Source organism: Gadus chalcogrammus, chromosome 19, assembly GCF_026213295.1.
Source record: "Gadus chalcogrammus isolate NIFS_2021 chromosome 19, NIFS_Gcha_1.0, whole genome shotgun sequence".
In the NCBI taxonomy this organism is placed as follows: domain Eukaryota; kingdom Metazoa; phylum Chordata; class Actinopteri; order Gadiformes; family Gadidae; genus Gadus; species Gadus chalcogrammus.
This window is the reverse complement of record NC_079430.1, coordinates 3604083-3623764: the sequence shown is the minus strand read 5'-3', so window position 1 is coordinate 3623764 and position 19682 is coordinate 3604083. Positions and strand designations below refer to the sequence as shown.

At 46.2% G+C, this 19682-nt stretch overlaps 1 protein-coding gene across 2 annotated transcripts in view; it reads left to right on the top strand.

Moving 5' to 3' along the window:
- LOC130372376 (WD repeat-containing protein 7) overlaps nucleotides 1-19682 on the top strand; it is a 71334-nt gene that overhangs the window by 4387 nt on the left and 47265 nt on the right. Inside the window, exons 7-18 of one of the 2 annotated variants that reach the window (XM_056578360.1) lie at nucleotides 1290-1409; nucleotides 2521-2666; nucleotides 3236-3338; nucleotides 4801-4926; nucleotides 7357-7498; nucleotides 8163-8278; nucleotides 8989-9121; nucleotides 10066-10286; nucleotides 13047-13242; nucleotides 14982-15196; nucleotides 18927-19160; nucleotides 19310-19603. In XM_056578360.1, the coding sequence (XP_056434335.1) occupies nucleotides 1290-1409; nucleotides 2521-2666; nucleotides 3236-3338; nucleotides 4801-4926; nucleotides 7357-7498; nucleotides 8163-8278; nucleotides 8989-9121; nucleotides 10066-10286; nucleotides 13047-13242; nucleotides 14982-15196; nucleotides 18927-19160; nucleotides 19310-19603 (2046 nt within the window). The remainder of the gene's footprint in view (nucleotides 1-1289; nucleotides 1410-2520; nucleotides 2667-3235; nucleotides 3339-4800; nucleotides 4927-7356; nucleotides 7499-8162; nucleotides 8279-8988; nucleotides 9122-10065; nucleotides 10287-13046; nucleotides 13243-14981; nucleotides 15197-18926; nucleotides 19161-19309; nucleotides 19604-19682) is intronic. The other variant, XM_056578361.1, reaches the window with a different exon arrangement.

The window sequence follows — 19682 nt, the reverse complement described above, 5'->3', positions numbered from 1 at the left end:
TCCAGGGTCGGCCATCTTTTCTGTTTTATATTGTCCAATCAGGCTTGTTTTAGATCGCCAATGTGATCTGAATGCCAGGGGGCGACAGGAGGACGGGGTGGGGTGTCTTTCATCGTTTTCAGGCAATCCACTAAAAGATAAGTGAATAGACATTTATACCTTTAGCAGAAAATATTTGAGAGCAATGTCTCTATCAAACAGCGGCTCCCTTTTTTAAAATCTGTGTGTCTGTTCTCGGTGCGACGATATCCCAGCATCATTTACCTTAACCTAACCCTTTAAAGGGGACCAATTATACCACCAGGTGTGAGCGTGATTAGCATTACAAGCCGTTTCGAAAATCTGCCCCATATCACATCACTAGTGAACGTGTCCACCTAGATGTGTGCTGGATAGATCAGTCTACCAGCCTACCCAGTGGACTGAAGTAAACGTTGCTCATCTATCCAGCCCAGATCTAGGTGGACACGCCCACTAGTGATGTGATATGGGGCAGATTTTCGAAATGGCTTGTAAGGCTAATCACACTCCCACCTGGTGGTATAATATGTCCCCTTTAACATTATTATCTTATCTTCAATAGCAAAAACCAAATCATAGCCACAACGTTAGCTACTCTGATGGAGAGCAGAGCAATGTTCTGGTGAGCAGCAGGCGTGTGGAGAACAGAGGTGTGGGCGTCAGATCAACGGGAGAGATGGCAAACTATATCTGGTGTTCTGCTGTCAAGCACATCTTAGAGTGATATTTGAAGAGTCTACGTGCCCTAACCTTGTTTATAGAGTCACTTCTGATAGTAGGTTAGTTAAAATAGGAGGAAAAACGAATTGTCGATCAACCCTTTGGTTGTCAATACACGTTGCGAGGCTTGTTCCGAGACACATGCCTCAGTCCAGCGCTACAGTCCTTCTTTACCAGATTACTTGGCGCCATTTGCATGAATAGGTGTCCTGTACCATTATCCAAGTATTAAAATGAAAGGGTAGATTATCCGGTTGGTAAAGGCACTTTGTACATTATCCTGCTATTAATTATTTGTTAATGTCTACATTACCAAGGTTGTAATTTCTACATAACCTCGGTGGTAAAGGTAATTCGTACATCACCCAGGTGGTAATGTGTACATGACCCAGGTGGTAAAGTTAATGTTGACATTACCCAGGTGGTAATGTCTACATTACCCAGGTGGTAAGGTGTACATTATTTAGGTGGTACAGGTAATGTTTGCATTACCCAGGTGGTAACGTGTACATTACCCAGGTGGTAAAGACACTGTGTTCTCCCTCCAGGACCTGGACCCAGTGTTTGAGGAGGAGTCCAAGCCCATCTACTGCCAGGGCTGCCATAGCATCTCCTTCTGCTCCTTCACCCAGAGCAGCCTGCTGCTGGTCTGCTCCAAGTACTGGAGGGTAAGACTACAGTCATACTACAGTCATACTACAGTCATACTACAGTCATACTACAGTCATACTACAGTTATACTACAGTACAACACAGAGCAGCCTGCTGCTGGTCTGCTCCAAGTACTGGAGGGTAAGACTACAGTCATACTACAGTCATACTACAGTAATGCTGCAGTCATGCTACAGTCATACTACAGTCATACTACAGTTAGGGCTGGGATAAACGATTATTTTTTAAACGATTAATCTAGCGATTATTTTTTCGATGCATCGATTCACGATTCATTTGTTCAGTCCGATTCGATTTCGATTCGATTCTCGATTATCTCCCCATTAATTGACTGATAGCAATTTATACATGTTGATTTACATATCTGAATGAAAAAAATATGAATTCCTTAACATTTCAATGCATGTTTATTGCCTTTAAATTCCAAAATAAAAGTGCAAAGTAATGCATTCTTAGAATTCTACGGTGCTCGGTCATCTGCAGCTGCTGCCGGGTGGCGCCTCTTCAGGTGCTGGTGAATTGCCGTGGTGCTAGAATGGAAAGTCATCTCCATTTTGCAAAGACGACATATCACAGAATCATTTCCTTTCACATTAAAGAATTCCCATACTTTAGAGGAACGAGTGCGTGGCGCCTTGCACTTATGAAAGTCTGAGGAGCCACTCGTGTTGCAACTACGCTCCGGCGCCGCCCATCTTTTTTTTATTGATTTTTTATTTTTTTATCGACGCGCAATTTTCACGTCGACGTAATTTATGCGTCGAAGTCATCGATTACGTCGACGCGTAATCCCAGCCCTAACTACAGTCACACTACAGTCATACTACAGTAAGACTACAGTCATACTACAGTCATGCTACAGTCATACTACAGTAATTCTTCAGTCATACTTCAGTCATACTACAGTCATACTACAGTACAACACTCAGCAGCCTGCTGCTGGTCTGCTCCAAGTACTGGAGGGTAAGACTACAGGCATACTACAGTCATACTACAGTCATACTACAGTCCTGCACAGTACAGCCCAGAGCAGCCTCCAGGTGGTGTGCTCAGAGGACCTGAGGGTAGTGCTGCAGCACCACCTGTTGACACTGGTTTGTGGGGCAGGTGTTTGATGCGGGGGACTACTCCCTGCTCTGCTCGGTGCCCAGCGAGGCGGACCAGGCCTGGACCGGGGGGGAGTTCATCGCCGCTGATAAGGTCATCATCTGGACCGAGGACGGCTGCAGCTGCATTTATACTCTGCCTGCTAGGTAAGCCCTGCCCCCCTCCAGCTCAGCCAATCCCTCGCTCTCCATCGCGTGGATGTTTTAATGTGTGTGCGTTAAAGTGTGTGACTATATGTGTATGTTAATATACTGGACGGTATTCGTTCAAGCTGTCTGCCTGCCACTCTGTGTGTGTGTGTGTGTGTGTGTGTGTGTGTGTGTGTGTGTGTGTGTGTGTGTGTGTGTGTGTGTGTGTGTGTGTGTGTGTGTGTGTGTGTGTGTGTGTGTGTGTGTGTGTGTTAATTAGTGCATTTTAATATTAATGTCACTGCAGTACATACTCAGTGTCTTACAGCTGTCTGCCTGCTACTACGTGTGTGTATATAAATATGTTGGTGTTATTGTGCGTGTGTGTATACTGTATGCGTGTGTGTATGTGTGTGTATTAAATGCATTGGTGTTAATGTGTGTGTAATATACTGTATGCGTGTGTGTGTTTATTAATGCGTTGGTGTTAATGTGTGTGTACTGTATGCGTGTGTGTGTGTGTATATAATTGTGTTGGTGTTAATGTGTGTGTATACTGTGTGTGTGTGTGTGTGTGTGTGTTCCAGCTGCCTTCCTGCTAGTGAACATTTCCGCAGCGATGTTGGGAAAACCAAGGAGGCGTCCATCCCTCCCCTTATCTACAGCATCACAGAGCGCACCGACAAACAGGTACACACACACACACACACACACACACACACACACACACACACACACACACACACACACACACACACACACACACACACACACACACACACACACACACACACACACACACACAATCCCAACATGATACACGCACACAACCCCAACGTGACACACACACACAACCCCAACGTGACACAAACACACAATCCCAACGTGACACAAAAAATAATATATTAAATAATTTCTTGCTTCGACCACAATATTTTTCTTCTGGGCTACAGACAATTTTCTCTTCTTTTTGATAATAAGAAAATACATATTTTCCAATTTTTATATTCTTCAAACTGAAATGACTGAATTGTTTTCCAGAGAAGGATTATGTCAGTTGTATAATGTTTGTTATTTTGTAACATGGTGCCGGTATTTCAGGACATTTTCCAGATGGAAAACTGTATGCTCAATACTACAAGAAAAAGTAATAAAAAAATGGTGCAATACTAAATTAACTCCACAAACATCTTCCTGGGAGGATTCAGCGGTTTTAAAATGACTCTTTTTGTAGAAATATGTGTTTAATTGGCCTCATAAGCTTTTCATGTGTATAACTTATGCCTAATTTATGTTCTAACTTTATTTGTGTTGTGTTATAGATTTAAATTAGGATGCTCACATACATGGATTAGGCCTGCTTCTATGTACAAATTAAAAGTAAAAAAGAAAAAATTGTGCATTTAAACCTTTCACCACTTAACTGCCTAAAGACATCTTAACAGCTAGTTCTAGTTCCATCTATATGTATATATTCTCAGACGTTTTTGCAGTTGACATAAGAATGAATGACACTACATGGATAATTATTGTGGTGATATTTTTTAATTGAATACATAGGGTTGTTCACGTTCTGTTTTACTGGGTAAGGATCATGCTTGAGATAAAGTCACCATTCCTCAAGTACAAATCCATGATTTATATCGACAACTTCGACCAAACATGTTTTGGCTTATTCCTAAAAAAATTCCGGGGCGAAAACAACGATGATATAAGGCTTGGATTTCCACGGTTATTGGAGGCATGAGTGGATTGAACATATGGTAGTTCTCAAGCGGATATCGACCATTACCGTGGACACACATAGGCTCAGTCATTCAACAATGAAGAGCAGCAGTAACGTTTCTGGCTAATGTTAGGTTTTAGTATGATAAGATATCTTCCTTTATATTCCTTTATTAATCCCCAGGGGGGTAAACGCTCGTATTGAGTATCAGGTTAGGACCAGGCCTAATCCATGTTTCTGAGCCTCGATCTCTGTGCGTCTTTGTGGTTCCTCCGATTTGATTTAGAATCCTTGTGGTTGCTGACATTATGTGTTTGTAAATTTGTCTGTGCCCTTTTTGTTTATGTTATTTCTTTACAATTCTTTTGACTTATGGTTTTTGTTGTTCCGGCTGTCGCTCCCTCCCTCCCTCCCGGCTCCTCTCAGAGAGAGGAGGGAGGAGGCGAGGAGGAAGAGGTGGTTGAGGAGGTGATGTGTCACCCTGCCCATGGGTGCAACATGGAGCTCTACACCCCAGAGCAGCTATTCTACCACCGGCCTCTAGAGGCGCCAGTAAGCCCCAAAAGAAAAAGAAAAACTATTGGAACCAAAGCAGGAAGAAGGGACGTTTCTGAGCCAAACTGTACAACCAACAGCAGCCATTTTTGGAAAGGACAAAAAGGGTTCAAAATTGAGGTCGGGCGGGTAAACATTTTTAGAATTGTAAAATAAGGCTTTCTGGTTCTACAGTTTGCTCAGAAAGTGGAGCCAAATGAGGATCATTCTCTCTCAGCAGGGGGAGCTCTTTATCATGAACAGATAGTTTGAGTTCAGCAGTACCACTAAATAGATGTGCTATCATAGAATAAGATAAGGTAATACTTTCTTGATATCAGACAAGGAAATATGTGAAAATTAATCAGAAATGTTACATTAAGCACGCAGGCTTACATTATCCTGCACTATTGAGTAGTTATACGTTATCATAAAACAGTACTAAATAAGGTCACATTATAATATAACAGTATTGTGTAGGTTTATTTATTCTACAGGATTAGTACTAGGTTTAAGTAATCACAGTAAAGCAACAAGGAAGTTTACAATATCTTAGAACACTATTATTTGGTTTAATTTACCCTAGAACAGTGTCCTTAATTCAGTTTACATTATTTTGGAAATGCATTAAGTAGGTTGACATTATCCTCGAACAGCATTAAGTAGGTTTACATTATCCTAGAACAGCCTTGAGTAGGTTGACATTATCCTAGAACGGAGCAGTTAATCCTAGATTCCAGTAATGTATATTGACCTTCTAGTCCAGTTCTGGACCCTGATAGCCTGCTGGGAGTGGTCCTTGTGCTTCCTTCCCCTCTTCCTGATGGACTGTCTGACCGCCCATGACTGGCTGGCTGACTGACTGACTGACTGACTGACTGCTCTATAACTGACTGACTGCCTCACTGGCTGGCTAGAAGACCAATGACAGACAGACACAGACAGACTGACTGACTGGCTTGTTGACTGACTGAGTGACCTGGCAGGCCTTGCCCCTGAACCTCACTGGCCTGCCTGGCTCCATGCTCTATCCCCACTAAAGACAACTCTGCCATCACCCTCCTCATCTATCTTCATAACGAGATGAAGATGCATGCAAAGTCCCCTAACTGCTTCTCTATCATTTAACTTAACCCAAAACCATTGTGGTGGACCTCCCCAGAGTGGGAGACGTACTCTCAGGTTGCGAAACAACAGCAAGGCAAGAGATAGATGGGCCCTCTGGTTGCAGTTTGGTTTATTATGATACCTTGGTCTAATGATTTGCTACAGTCTAAAACACCTTTGTGTCGATAAGAACAATTAACAGTGGCCCTGACGTTCATAGGCGTGTAAAACAATGTAGGGTTAAATTCTTCCTAGAAGAAGGAGCATGTGGAGTGCTACGGTGTAGGTTAGTGTAAGCTCCAGGGGGACCCAGCTGGGTGGAGCTCTGCCTGGGGTGGTTTGCTGTGCTGAGGGTGCCGTGTAAAGCTTACTACACTTCATTAAATCTCTAACCCCACCCATCTGGATCCCCGGACATATGGTCCAGCGCTGTACTGCGGTGTGCTTGTTGGTGCCTCTTCGAAACCTAGGGGTGTTCTAGCTTCAAAAACGATTCAATGCTTCATGGGTCCTCCCGCCTCTGGACGGTGTGTTTAAGTTGTTGGTGTGTGTGTGTGGCGGGTGGTTTGTTTTCTGGTGGAACTTTGCATTACTCCCTCCCTGGCTGTCCTATGGATCACCAGGTAACCTCCAGGTGATTTCTACACAGCGAGGACTCCAGCCATTCTCTGCTTCACCACATCTCTTCAACTTCCTTCCAGACCATCACACAGACCATAATAAGCACCATAGCCCACTAGTTACTCTTCCATCTTACATTTATATCACGACATAATCAGCCAAGGGAGCCACAAGCTAGAATAAGTGAACGGCAGTTGAGGAAAGGAAGGGAACGTGAACCCTATGCTCGCAACTTCCTGTTAGCTGCTAGCAGTTAGCATCACCCTGGGTGCACGTAAAGGGGTGCTCTTCTGAAACTCAGAGGGGAGTACTGACATTAAACAAGAGTCGTATCTGTTCAATGATCATATCATAGTTTACAATTTCCCCTGGGAGAGGAATAACATTACAGGCTGTCCAATGGCAGACTACTACCACACAGCCAGACTAAACATCTGATCATCCTTATGGATACAGAGAATAGATCATTTGAATCCTCATAATTCTCACATTCACAGTAATGCCCTGTGCTATAAGGGTCGGGGATAAGGCCACATAATTGAATCAGGTCTGTGTATTTTAAAGAGTTGCAGGAACACAATAGTACCGCCAACATTAGTGATGGTTCTCTAGCTGTCTTTGGGGTTGTGATTTCCACCAGCTGGGGTCTAAAGGTTCTCTTTAGTAAGTGAACTGATGGGTTGTGCCTTGGTGCTGATGTGAGTCCCCTCCTCCTCTCAGCTCCTCATCTGCCCCCCGGTCACCCGCTTCTTCTACGGGAGGAGGGAGCCCTTCCACAAGCTGCTGGTCCAGGGAGACTCTGCTGGACGCCTGTCCCTGTGGAGCGTCCCTGATACCTGCCCCCCAGGGTCCCCTGCTACAGGTGACTACACCTGGAACTACACCTGGAACTACACCTGTAGCTACACCTGTAACTACACCTGGAGCTACACCTGGAGCTACACCTGTAACTACACCTGTAGCTACACCTATAACTACACCTGTAACTACACCTGGAGCTACACCTGTAACTACACCTGTAGCTACAGGTGTAGCTACACCTGGAGCTACACCTGTAACTACACCTGCAGCTACACCTGTAACTACACCTGTAGCTACACCTGTAACTACACCTGTAGCTACACCTGTAGCTACACCTGTAACTATACCTGTAACTACACCTGTAACTACACCTGTAACTATACCTCTAACTACACCTGTAACTACACCTGCCCCAGGCAGTCCTATTCATGGGGTAGGTAACTATACCTGTTCCTTAATCCATATAATCTAACAGTAACTTTCCCTAAACCACCTTTCACTACAAGTTATAACCTACTACCTCAATATCTATTACCAGTAATTAACCGTGTACCTCAAACCATATCTACTACTGGTAATCATCCCCATAACTCAACCCCCCGCCATCATGAGTTATCACCCTGTACTTATTGATTATCCACATCCGCTACTGGTAACTGACCTGTTCCTCAACCATCCTGTGCTCCAATCAACGTCTAACGACCCCCTCTGTCTCCTGTGTCCAGAGCTGCAGGTGTCGTCCACTGTCAGCCTGCAGGAGGCCTTTGATAAGCTGACTCCTCTGTCTGCCGGCATCATCGACCAGCTCAGCGTCCCGCCGGGGGGAGAGGAACCCATCAAGGTCCGCCCTTCAACCCTAGGAACCCTGTTCTTCAATAGAACCCAAGGAACCCTGTTCTTTAATAGAACCCGAGGAACCCTGTTCTTTAATAGAACCCGAGGAACCCTGTTCTTTAATAGAACCTGAACCCTGTTCTTTAATAGAACCTGAGGAACCCTGTTCTTTAATAGAACCCTAGGAACCCTGTTCTTTAATAGAACCCTAGGAACCCTGTTCTTTAATAGAACCCTAGGAACCCTGTTCTTTAATAGAACCCGAGGAACCCTGTTCTTTAATAGAACCCGAGGAACCCTGTTCTTTAATAGAACCTGAACCCTGTTCTTTAATAGAACCTGAACCCTGTTCTTTAATAGAATCTGAGGAACCCTGTTCTTTAATAGAACCCTAGGAACCCTGTTCTTTAATAGAACCTGAACCCTGTTCTTTAATATAACCTGAACCCTGTTCTTTAATAGAACCTGAACCCTGTTCTTTAATAGAACCTGTACCCTGTTCTTTAATAGAACCCTAGGAACCCTGTTCTTTAATAGAACCTGAACCCTGTTCTTTAATAGAACCTGAACCCTGTTCTTTAATAGAACCCTAGGAACCCTGTTCTTTAATAGAACCCTAGGAGCCCAGTTCTCTACCACAGTAGACCCTAATTAACCCTGCTCTTTACTGTAACACACCTTAATAACCCCCACCCCTCCCCCTGGGTGTGTCCTCAGGTGACGGCCAGCGTGTACATCCCGTCCCAGGGCCGTCTGGTCTGCGGGCGGGAGGACGGCTCCATCATCCTGGTCCCCGCCACGCAGACGGCCATCGTGCAGCTGCTGCAGGGGGAACACATGCTCAGGAGGGGTGTGTACGCACGCTATATCTGCTGAACATGCTTCATATGCTATACACTGAATACTATGTGTTTAGAATGACGTGCACTGTGTATACTGTATGTATACTTTATTATACTGTGAAGTGCTGGTACTTGGCCACTAATTAATTGACCCTTTACACTTTACACTTATTTATGCTGTTTATACCGTCTGTCTTGTTTGTTCTGTTATGCCGCTTTTCCACTGCATGGTACCAGCTCGACACGACTCGACTCGACTCGACTCAGCTCGCCTTTTTTGCGTTTCCACCGCGATCTAGTACCTCAAGTGGCTGCTTTTTCTAGTACCGCCTCGCTCTAGGTTCCAAGCGGCTGAGCCGATGCTAAAAGGTGACGTCGGCAGACGGCCGGCCACTGATTGGCCAGAGAGTGTGACGAAGTCACGAGAGCGACATGGCAACCATGCTGGTAACGATAGAACAGCCATAGTAGCGCCGCAGCCAACATATTCCACTTCTTCAACATGCCAGCTAATAATACGAACACGAATACCATCGCATCGATGTTCTCCATTGTTGTTATGTGGGTTCTGTCCATGTGTGGGTTACGTAGGTGTTGTTTGCGTCGCGTACAAAAATACGTCACGGCCCTTTCGCGCAGACGACCCCGCCCACGTCCCGGAGGTACTATTTGCGGTGGAAAAGCACCCGCGCTGCTACCGTGTCGAGTCGTGTCGAGTCGTGTCGTGTCGAGTCGAGCTACATGTGCGGTGGAAAAGCGGCACTAGTCAGTTTTTTTGTTTTCATTGGTACTTTGTAACAAAGGATTAATAAAGTAGTTATTATAGATTAATAAAGTAGTTATTATAGATTAATAAAGTAGTTATTATAGTTATATCTATGTAGACACTCCACCACGGTCCACCTTCCTCAAGGTTAACCCCCCCCCCCCCCTCTTCCTCTCCCCGCTCCAGGCTGGCCGCCCCACCGCACCCTGCGTGGCCATGGCAACAAGGTGACGTGCGTGCTGTACCCCCACCAGGTGTCCCCCCGCTACGACCAGCGCGCCCTGGTCTCGGGCGGCGTGGACTTCTCCGTCATCGTGTGGGACATCTTCACCGGCGAGATGAAGCACATCTTCTGTGTCCACGGCGGCGAGATCAGCCAGCTCATCGTTCCCCCGGAGAACTGCAGCGTAAGATCCGCACCGATGAGGAAAATCGTCTTTTTAGAACACGTCGGTCAGCAAAATATTAGACTTAATTTTAGAGCATGAGCATGGGAATGTACAGGCAGCAAAGTTACCAGGCATAATGAGAATGGGCGAACAAGATAGGGAAACTGCCAAATTGAAATTGCAACTGAAATTGCATTGTGGGTAGTTATACAAAGGAAACAAAGATGAGTTGGAGTGACGTTACCAGCTGTTTTGAAAATCTGCTTCTTCTGACACCACAAGTGGGGGTGTCCACCGAGATGTATGACGGTTAGATGAGCAACGTTTACTTCAGTCTACTGGGTAGGCTGGTAGGACTGATCTATCCAGCACACATCTAGGTGGACACGCCCACTTGTGATGTCAGAAGGGGCAGAATCTCTAAACGGCTTGTAACGGCTAATCACACTCACACCTGGTGGTATAATATGTCACCTTTAAACTGCAATACAATATGGGTGAAGTGGATATGTCTGCAAGTCTGCAAGCAAGGCTGCAGGACTGTTTAAATAATCTACACAGAAAATAAGTCAGTCGATTGGTCTCAGTATCAGACTTTGTGGCGACAGTGACAGTGCAGTTACAAACTATCTTAACAGCTCGGAGAGGAAGGGAGGTATGGGGAGAATATATACGATTTATTTTAAACTGACTAGTAGTTATATAAACAAGGTTAATATAATTTGTATATTATAGTTATGATTAATATTTCCACAAAACACACTTTATTTATTTATAACAGTCTTTATTCCACTAGGGATCCCACTAGGAAAACAATCCAAACAACATACAGCTTTTACATGTTTTTTATTGAAGTGGTCTCAGGGAGATTACAGTGGAATCTCATGACCTGGTCATGAGATCAGCATCGAAAACCGACGAGTTGTCTACTGGAAAGATATCAGAGGGAAACTCTCAATGCTGACTTATTGCGGACAGTTATAATGGCGCAACAACCCCTTTTTGTGGTCAAGGGTATTTTCATTTTGTATTGCTGTAAATACAAGCAACCAAAGTAACCCTATATCCACCATTCGGTCACTGAATAATAAAAAAACGTCTGTTTTAAGTGACCACATAATTGCTTTATAATATAATCTTATGGCCATCTTTCAATGAGAGCGTTCACTTCCTGATTGCACAATGCCTGACCACAACTCGTTGGAATCTCGGAGAGGTTCACTTATAGCTGTCTGAAAAGACTGTTACTTACCTCAGCTTGTGTCATCATTTTAGGCTACAATCAACCAACATGCATGTAACAGATTGAGATAAGTATAGGGTTATGATATGAATGTAGTTGCCACTGTGAATGATCAATACATGTAACAGATTTAGATAAGTATAGGGCTATGATTGTAGTAACATGTCAAATGTCCATGGTGACACACACACACACACACACACACACACACACACACACACACACACACACACACACACACACACACACACACACACACACACACACACACACACACACACACACACAGGACAAAGATACCTGATGGTGACGGTTAAATTTTTTTTCACCAACACATTTTTCTGCTTTTTCGCTAAATAGAAATCATAGCATGTGTAGTCCAAGTCCAATTCAGTGCCATGGTTTGTACTTGTGTTGTTGACAGGGCGGGGGGCACGTTCAATGTAAAAGGATATAGTTTCACACATGCAGACTTTCTATATAAGTACAATACATAAATCTACAAGAAACCTCATCTCTGGACACTTTTCTACTGGATGCTGTCATAGACGATGACATCATCTAGGAGCACCCCCAGTTTGGCAGAAGTCTTCTGATGGTCTTTGTGCGGGAAAACAATCATCAAAGGTTATGTCTTCTTGTATCTATGGAGATGGCATTAATGACAATATCATTAAAGTCAGTTGTTTACACACACACACACACACACACACACACACACACACACACACACACACACACACACACACACACACACACACACACACACACACACACACACACACACACACACACACACACACAGACCACAGTCCTATTCATTAAATGCAAGCATTGGTAGGACTTTTGTTTTCTTTGTGATTCCATTGTTGATACCGTTGAAGCAGGAATCTATAATTTGTGACGTCGTCAGGTAAAGAGAACAAAGAGTGACCTACCAAAGTCAGACTTCATTATGGAAGCTGTCTTACAGCCGACCACACACTGTATATTTCTATCCCCCCCGTTGGCTCCCTATTCCCATCCCTTAAACGGGGGATATAATGTTTTTTTGACTTTGCCCTTTGCTTCAGACTGTTATATGATGTTTGTATAAATGTTGTACGTCTGCGACACTGATAGGAGGCATGTCGAATATTACTTACCTAACAGTCTGACGTCAGACTGTGCAGTTGGCGGTGCTAAAGTGCAGAAGGCCAGCCTACCGGCTACCCGCAATGTTTACAACTTTTCGGGGGTGATCATTTGCGGAAACGCGCAAAAAGCGTTTGGCCAATCGCAAAGTGGGCTTGCTGACCAATCACAGCAGACTGGGCTGCTCGGGAGGGGGGGCTTAAAGCAACATGATACAAATCTAATGTTGAAAGACGCTGACAGTTTTACAGAAATGAACAGTGTCAGAATAATAAGGTATTTGTAACACTCAGTCCTGTGACCATATTCTAGTAGTACCCCAAAGTGATATTGTGGACCCTAAAAAAGCATGATATTGGATCTCTAACCTCTTCCTCCCCTCTCTCCGTCGCCCCCTACAGACGCGGGTGCAGCACTGCGTGTGTTCGGTGGCCAGCGACCACTCGGTGGGGCTGCTCAGTCTGAGGGAGAGGAAGTGCATCATGCTGGCGTCCAGACACCTCTTCCCCATCCAGGTCATCAAGTGGCGGCCCGCCGACGACTACCTGGTGGTGGGCTGCTCCGACGGCTCCGTCTACGTCTGGCAGATGGACACGGGTAAGAGCGCAGGGCGGTCCAGGGGCGAGGGGGTCGGACCCCCAGCCGCAAGGCCCTGGGCTCATACTGACTCTTTGCCCCTCCCTCCTCTCCTCCTCTCCTCCTCCCCTCTCCTCTCTCCTCCCCACCTCTCCTCTCCTTCCCCTCCTCTCCCCTCTCCTCTCCTCTCTCCTCCCCTCCTCTCCTCCTCTCCTCCTCCCCTCTCCTCTCTCCTCCTCTCCTCTCCTCTCCTCTCCTCTCCTCTCCTCTCCTCTCCTCCCCCTCCTCTCCCCTCCTCTCTCCTCCCCTCCTCTCCCCTCCTCTCCTCTCCCCTCCTCTCTCCTCCCCTCCTCTCCTCTCCTCTCTCTCCCCACCTCTCCCCACCTCTCCTCTCTCCTCTCTTCTCTCCCCTCCCCCCTGGCTACAAGCGTCCCACCAAGGGGCTAGTTAAGGTTGAAGTGCCGTGCTCAGCTCAAGGGCACCTCAGCTGTCAGGATGAGGCAGGGAATTGGACCAGAAACCCTTCTATTGCTGCAGCAGGACGTTGTAGGAGAGATTCCTTTTGGCTAATTAGACTCTTTTAGCACATACCCTGGTGTAAGGTAGTGGTGCTTCTTAGCAGTGTGTCTAATTAATGTCCGCCAGTGCTGGTGTAATGTATTATAGCTTCACCGCAGTTGAGCTAACTAGCATCTGTTAGCTGATGCTCTGGAATTATGTACTGCAGGTTCTTAGGCACACTAGTGTGGCGTCTAAAGCCACTAAAGCCTTTGGCTAATCTCTAATAATAATAATAATAATGTATGGCTGTGTGGGGCCTCTGGGAATGGTGTGTGCGTGTGCGTCGGAGCGTGCGTGTGCACTGCAGAGCTTGGAGATTGCAGGGTAGCTAAGTGTGAAATTAAGAAGAGTGTGTGTGTGCTCAGGCGTTGGACATGTAATTGGGCGATTTCTCCCAGTCCTCCATCTCTGGTACACACAGACGTGCGCTCTGAGAGGTGTCCTTGGTGCTGTGCTGGGAGGCTCTGCCTCGCTCTGCTCTCTATAGTGCTCAGCTCAGTTCAAAGTGATGTCTTTCTTACCTCCCCTTACCGTACTTCCTACCCCTCTCCATTTCTTCTCTCTCTCACCGCCTATTTCTCTTTGTCTCTGTGTTTTACCCAAAGTAAGAAATATCCGCAAATATTCTATAAAATAAGGAGCAGGTAGAGCGAGCTCAGGGGTAGTGTCATTGTTATGATAGTTGTATTGTTATGTTATGATAGTTGTATTGTTATGTTATGATAGTTGTATTGTTATGATAGTTGTATTGTTATGATAGTTGTATTGTGATGTTATGATAGTTGTATTGTTATGATAGTTGTATTGTGATGTTATGATAGTTGTATTGTTAAGGTATCTTTTTTTGTGATGTTGTGGCTCTAGGGGCTCTGGACCGCTGTGTGACGTTGTGTTACGTTGTGTTACGTTGTGTTGTGTTGTGTCTCTAGGGTCTCTGGACCGCTGTGTGACGTTGTGTTACGCTGTGTGACGTTGTGTTACGTTGTGTCTCTAGGGGCTCTGGACAGCTGTGTGACGTTGTGTTACGTTGTGTTGTGTTGTGTCTCTAGGGGCTCTGGACTGCTTTGTAACGTTGTGTTACGTTGTGTTGTGTCTCTAGGGGCTCTGGACCGCTGTGTGACGTTGTGTTACGTTGTGTTGTGTCTCTAGGGGCTCTGGACTGCTTTGTAACGTTGTGTTACGTTGTGTTGTGTCTCTAGGGGCTCTGGACCGCTGTGTGATGGGCATCACGGCGGTGGAGATCCTGAACGCATGTGACGAGCTGGCCCCAGCCACGGTGGACGCCCTCAGCCACCCGGCCGTCAACCTGAAGCAGGCCATGAGCCGCCGCAGCCTGGCCGCGCTCAAGAACATGGCCACGCACAAGCTGCACACGCTGGCCTCCAACCTGCTGGCTGCCGACAGCCAGGACAAGGTACCGCCGACACCTCATACACCTTATACACCACCGGACACACACGTCCTGCACTCCATATGCACACACATCATACACGTTATACACACATACATCATACACACCTCCTACACCTTATATACACACACATCATACACCTCGTCCACCTTAAATATATATATATATATATAGACGAGCACCTTGCTGTAATGGTAACTGGAGTATGTAACCTACTTAGCAGCCAGGTCTTATTAGAAGGCAGAGCTTTGGATAGAGAAGGAGCAGGAGGAGATGGCTCTTGAGATGTTGTGGCGCTGGCGGTATTACAAATGTTAGGGTGCCACCAATATATAGATGGATAGACACGCACATGCTGGTCACCTGGGTCAGCCAGTTGGCCACAGTCTCAGACCAATTAGAACTTCCTGGGGTTGAGGCAAAGGTCAAAGCTCCTGCTATTCTCTCTTTGCGTGTGCGTGCGTGTGTGTGTGTGTGTATTTGCTTAGTGTATGTGTCTTGTGTGGGTATTTGTCGTGTGTGTGTGTGTGTGTGCAGTGTGTATGGAGCAAAATGGTCTTGTCTCTCCGGGTTGGTGGTCATCTTAAATGTCAACATGAGAGTGTGCAATAATGAAAGCCAGTGTGAGGATTGTCCTCTCCGGGGCTCCATAGAGAGCACGTGACTAGATCCCACCATGAGCCTGTCCTATGGCTCAAAGGTCAGGGGTCAACCCATCAGCTTGGCATCTATACATACCGTAGCCTGTATATAAACACAGACCTGTGTTTACATGTAGTGGAAGTCTCTCTTGATACGTCCCCAGGTTGGACAGGTGGGGGCGGAGTCACATCATGCTGTCCTCATAGTCCGTCTTAGTCACACCTCCACATTCTCTGTCACTGGGAAGGCTTTCCAAAGGACTGAGGTCCGACCCCATCCTAGTCTGCCCTGCCAGGACCAGCAGGCTGCTATCCAGTCTTTCGTCATAGGTATTATAATGTGTAACAGGTCATTCATAATGAAATAGGGCTTTTATTGTGGAATAACCAGGTGTAGCGATGAGTAGTTTTATTGAGCTGCTTCTGATTCAGGTTTGGGTGTTGAATAGTATCTGTGTGGATTGGCCGTCATAAAGCTGTGTAATCACCGTTATTTGGTCGTCGAGGGACCAGCAATCTCACACACACACTGCCATCTTCCCCTGAGTCTTTGTCTATTGCGCTCTCTCTCATTTATATATATATATATATATATATATATATATATATATATATATATTTCTCTCCGTCATTCTTCTCCAACATAAACTCACATAATGATTCCACACCCCCCCACTGACACCTGCAAGACACTTAGTTTGTGTGTGTGTGTGTGTGTGTGTGTGTGTGTGTGTGTGTGTGTGTGTGTGTGTGTGTGTGTGTGTGTGTGTGTGTGTGTGTGTGTGTGTGTGTGTGTGTGTGTGTGTGTGTGTGTGTGTGTGTGTGTGCACCATGCTGTGTGATTGCAGATAATGATTGTGAAATGTCGTCAAAATGACCTACCTATTGTCCCAAACCACTTTGTGTGTCTGTGTGTGTGTGTGTGTTTTGTAACTTGCTCTTGTTGTGGTGTCAGTATCTGTCGTGATGGCTGTTGCTTTGTTTGATTGCAGAGAGAGGGGAATACTGAAAGACAGAGCGAAGAAGCTCGAGGCAGAGAAAGGTAGCGAGAGTGAGAGCGGGAGATAGATAGAATGGGCTAAATGGGAGCAGTGGAATGGTCTCCATCAAATGGTTTTCAAACTGATTTCTTCATTTTGCTAATTTGAAAATCAAAAGAAGGAGAAGACAGCTTGCTGAGTGGTCATTAATACCAAAACAGCGAAAAGGCACATTTATTTTGCATTTAATATTTTCTCATACAATTCCCTAATGTACATTAACTGACTAATTGATTTTCTTTACATTGGAAATCCCATAGTGCCAAATAAAGCAAATAATAATACAATTTGCAGCAAGGCATTCTCTCCTGTAGTTGCTCTCCTCTATCTCTAGGTGGCAGTGTTCAACCATCAGTAGGCCAACACAAACGATCCTCAGAAACACACAAAGGATCATGGCTGGGGAAACACCTTGGTTCCTTGACATTAAACAACAACATGTCCCCTCTGCGTGTGTATTCCAACGTTAACGCGCGCCAACATCCTAAAATTAAATCCTAAACCATTGAAAAGCAGCATATTCTGAAAAATGTTATTCAATTAGCATGCGCTTTAACCCTCATAGAGTAACATCGTGGTAGGGCTTAGGACATCCTGCACTAGCTTGTCTACAGGTGACTGGGGACATTGAACCCAGAACCTTTCAGCTGGGAGACAAACGCCCTCACCACTCAACGATCCATAGAAAGGTTTTTAATCTTGGCCTTTGTCTCCCACACATGATCTTCACATGATCGTGTCAACATGTTTTCACTCACAACAGCCCCCCACTCTAACAGCCTTTATATTAGACCTCGCAAACAGCCAGAAGAGGTGTGTGTGTGTGTGTGTGTGTGTGTGTGTGTGTGTGTGTGTGTGTGTGTGTGTGTGTGTGTGTGTGTGTGTGTGTGTGTGTGTGTGTGTGTGTGTGTGTGGGGCTAATGATTGTGCTGGCATCTCCCCTCCTCTGTTCTCTTCCTTTATTCTCCCCTGCTCCAACCCTTCTCCTTTCTCCTCACCTTCCCCTTCTTCTGTCTCTTTTAGTCTCTCTCTCTCTCTCTCTCTCTCTCTCTCTCTCTCTCTCTCTCTCTCTCTCTCTCTCTCTCTCTCTCTCTCTCTCTCTCTCTCTCTCTCTCTCTCTCTCTCTCTCTCTCTCTCTCTCTCTCTCTCTCTCTCTCTCTCTCTCTCTCTCTCTCTCTTCTAGTCGTCCGTCGCTCAGTCTCCAGTCTGCCTCCATCTTCCCCCCTCTCTCTCTCTCTTCCAGTCTGTCTGTGTGTCTCTCTCCCTTGTTCTGTCGCCATGGATTTTTCCCCCTACGACTAGAAACTGTAGCTAACGGACACTGTGTCCGTCTGCGTCTGTCTCCGTCTGTCTGTTCCTCTTGTCTGCACACACACACACACACACACACACACACACACACACACACACACACACACACACACACACACACACACACACACACACACACACACACACACGACTGCCAATGGTCAACGTGCTAATATGAGAGTCAATGTTAATTGTATTAGCAGACACCTGAATGGGCCAGTGTGTACAGCAGGCTGTTTGTTTACATGCTAACCACCAAGTGGGTTGGTTGGTGGGGATGTGTGTGTGTGTGTGATGTGTAGTGGTAGTCTATTTAAAGTGTGTTTACATAAACAAGCACTTTTCCGCGCCATACACCATTGTATTTCCGATGTTAAATCTGTGATAGATAATTATCAGGTCAGATGAATGTTATCCTAGAGATATCATGTCATGAATGATGGCTGCTTATTGTAAACAAAGCAGAGTGGAATAGCTTGGGTTTAATGAGCATATTTCAGACAGGAAAGAGTCAACCCCACCGCAGAATGTCTTTATATCTATTGATTTAACCATTGTAGTAACTCTTTTCCCCGTTCGTCCCGGCATTGACAGTGGTTCGGGGTCCACAGTACAACGTCACAATAACCTGAGGCTACGAGAGCCTATGTTACATACTGAAGCATGCGCTACTTATTCGACGTCTGACCGGGCACGCCTCATAGTTGCTTCGCGCGTGTCCCTTCCACCTCTGGTTACCAGGGCAACCTACCAAAGTACTCCCACAACTCCCTGGTGGTGCAGTCCATGAAGACCAACGTGACGGATCCCGACATGCACGTGCTGTTCTTCGACGTGGAGGCGGTGATCATCCAGCTGCTGACGGAGGAGGCGCAGCGGCCCAGCCCCACCATGGTGTCCCCCGAGAGCCTGCAGAAGAGCCAGGCCGGCCCCGACAAGGGAGGCTCCTTCCTGGCCAACAAGATCTTCAAACAGGTACTGTGCCGATCTCATAAGGGGGCGTGTCCCCCCCAGATGTGTGACGGTGGGGTCATCCTACCGGGTTGGCCCAGTAAACTGTAGGCTGGGGGTAAAATGGGAGCTCTCTGAATAAGAAACAAACTAAACATCCCCCCCCCCACCAGGTCAAAGAGACCATGAAGGAGACCATCAAGGAGCACCTGATGGATGAAGACGAGGAGGAGGAGGAGGAGATGAGGAGGCGCGAGGAGAAGTCCAAGTCCCTTAGCCTGCTGGAGTACAACCTGACCATGGACACGGCCAAGCTGTTCATGTCCTGCCTCCACGCCTGGGGCCTGGACTGCGGCCTGGACGCCGTCTGCCTGGAGCGCCTGGGCATGCTGAAGCCCCACTGCCCCATCTCCTTCGGCCTCATCTCCCGCGGAGGGCACATGTCCCTCATGCTGCCCACCTTCAAGGTAACCGGGGCCTTCACTGTGCTTCAGCAGGCCTGCCGCTGGCTCACAGACGTCTGTCGGGCTGAAGGTACCGGCCCTT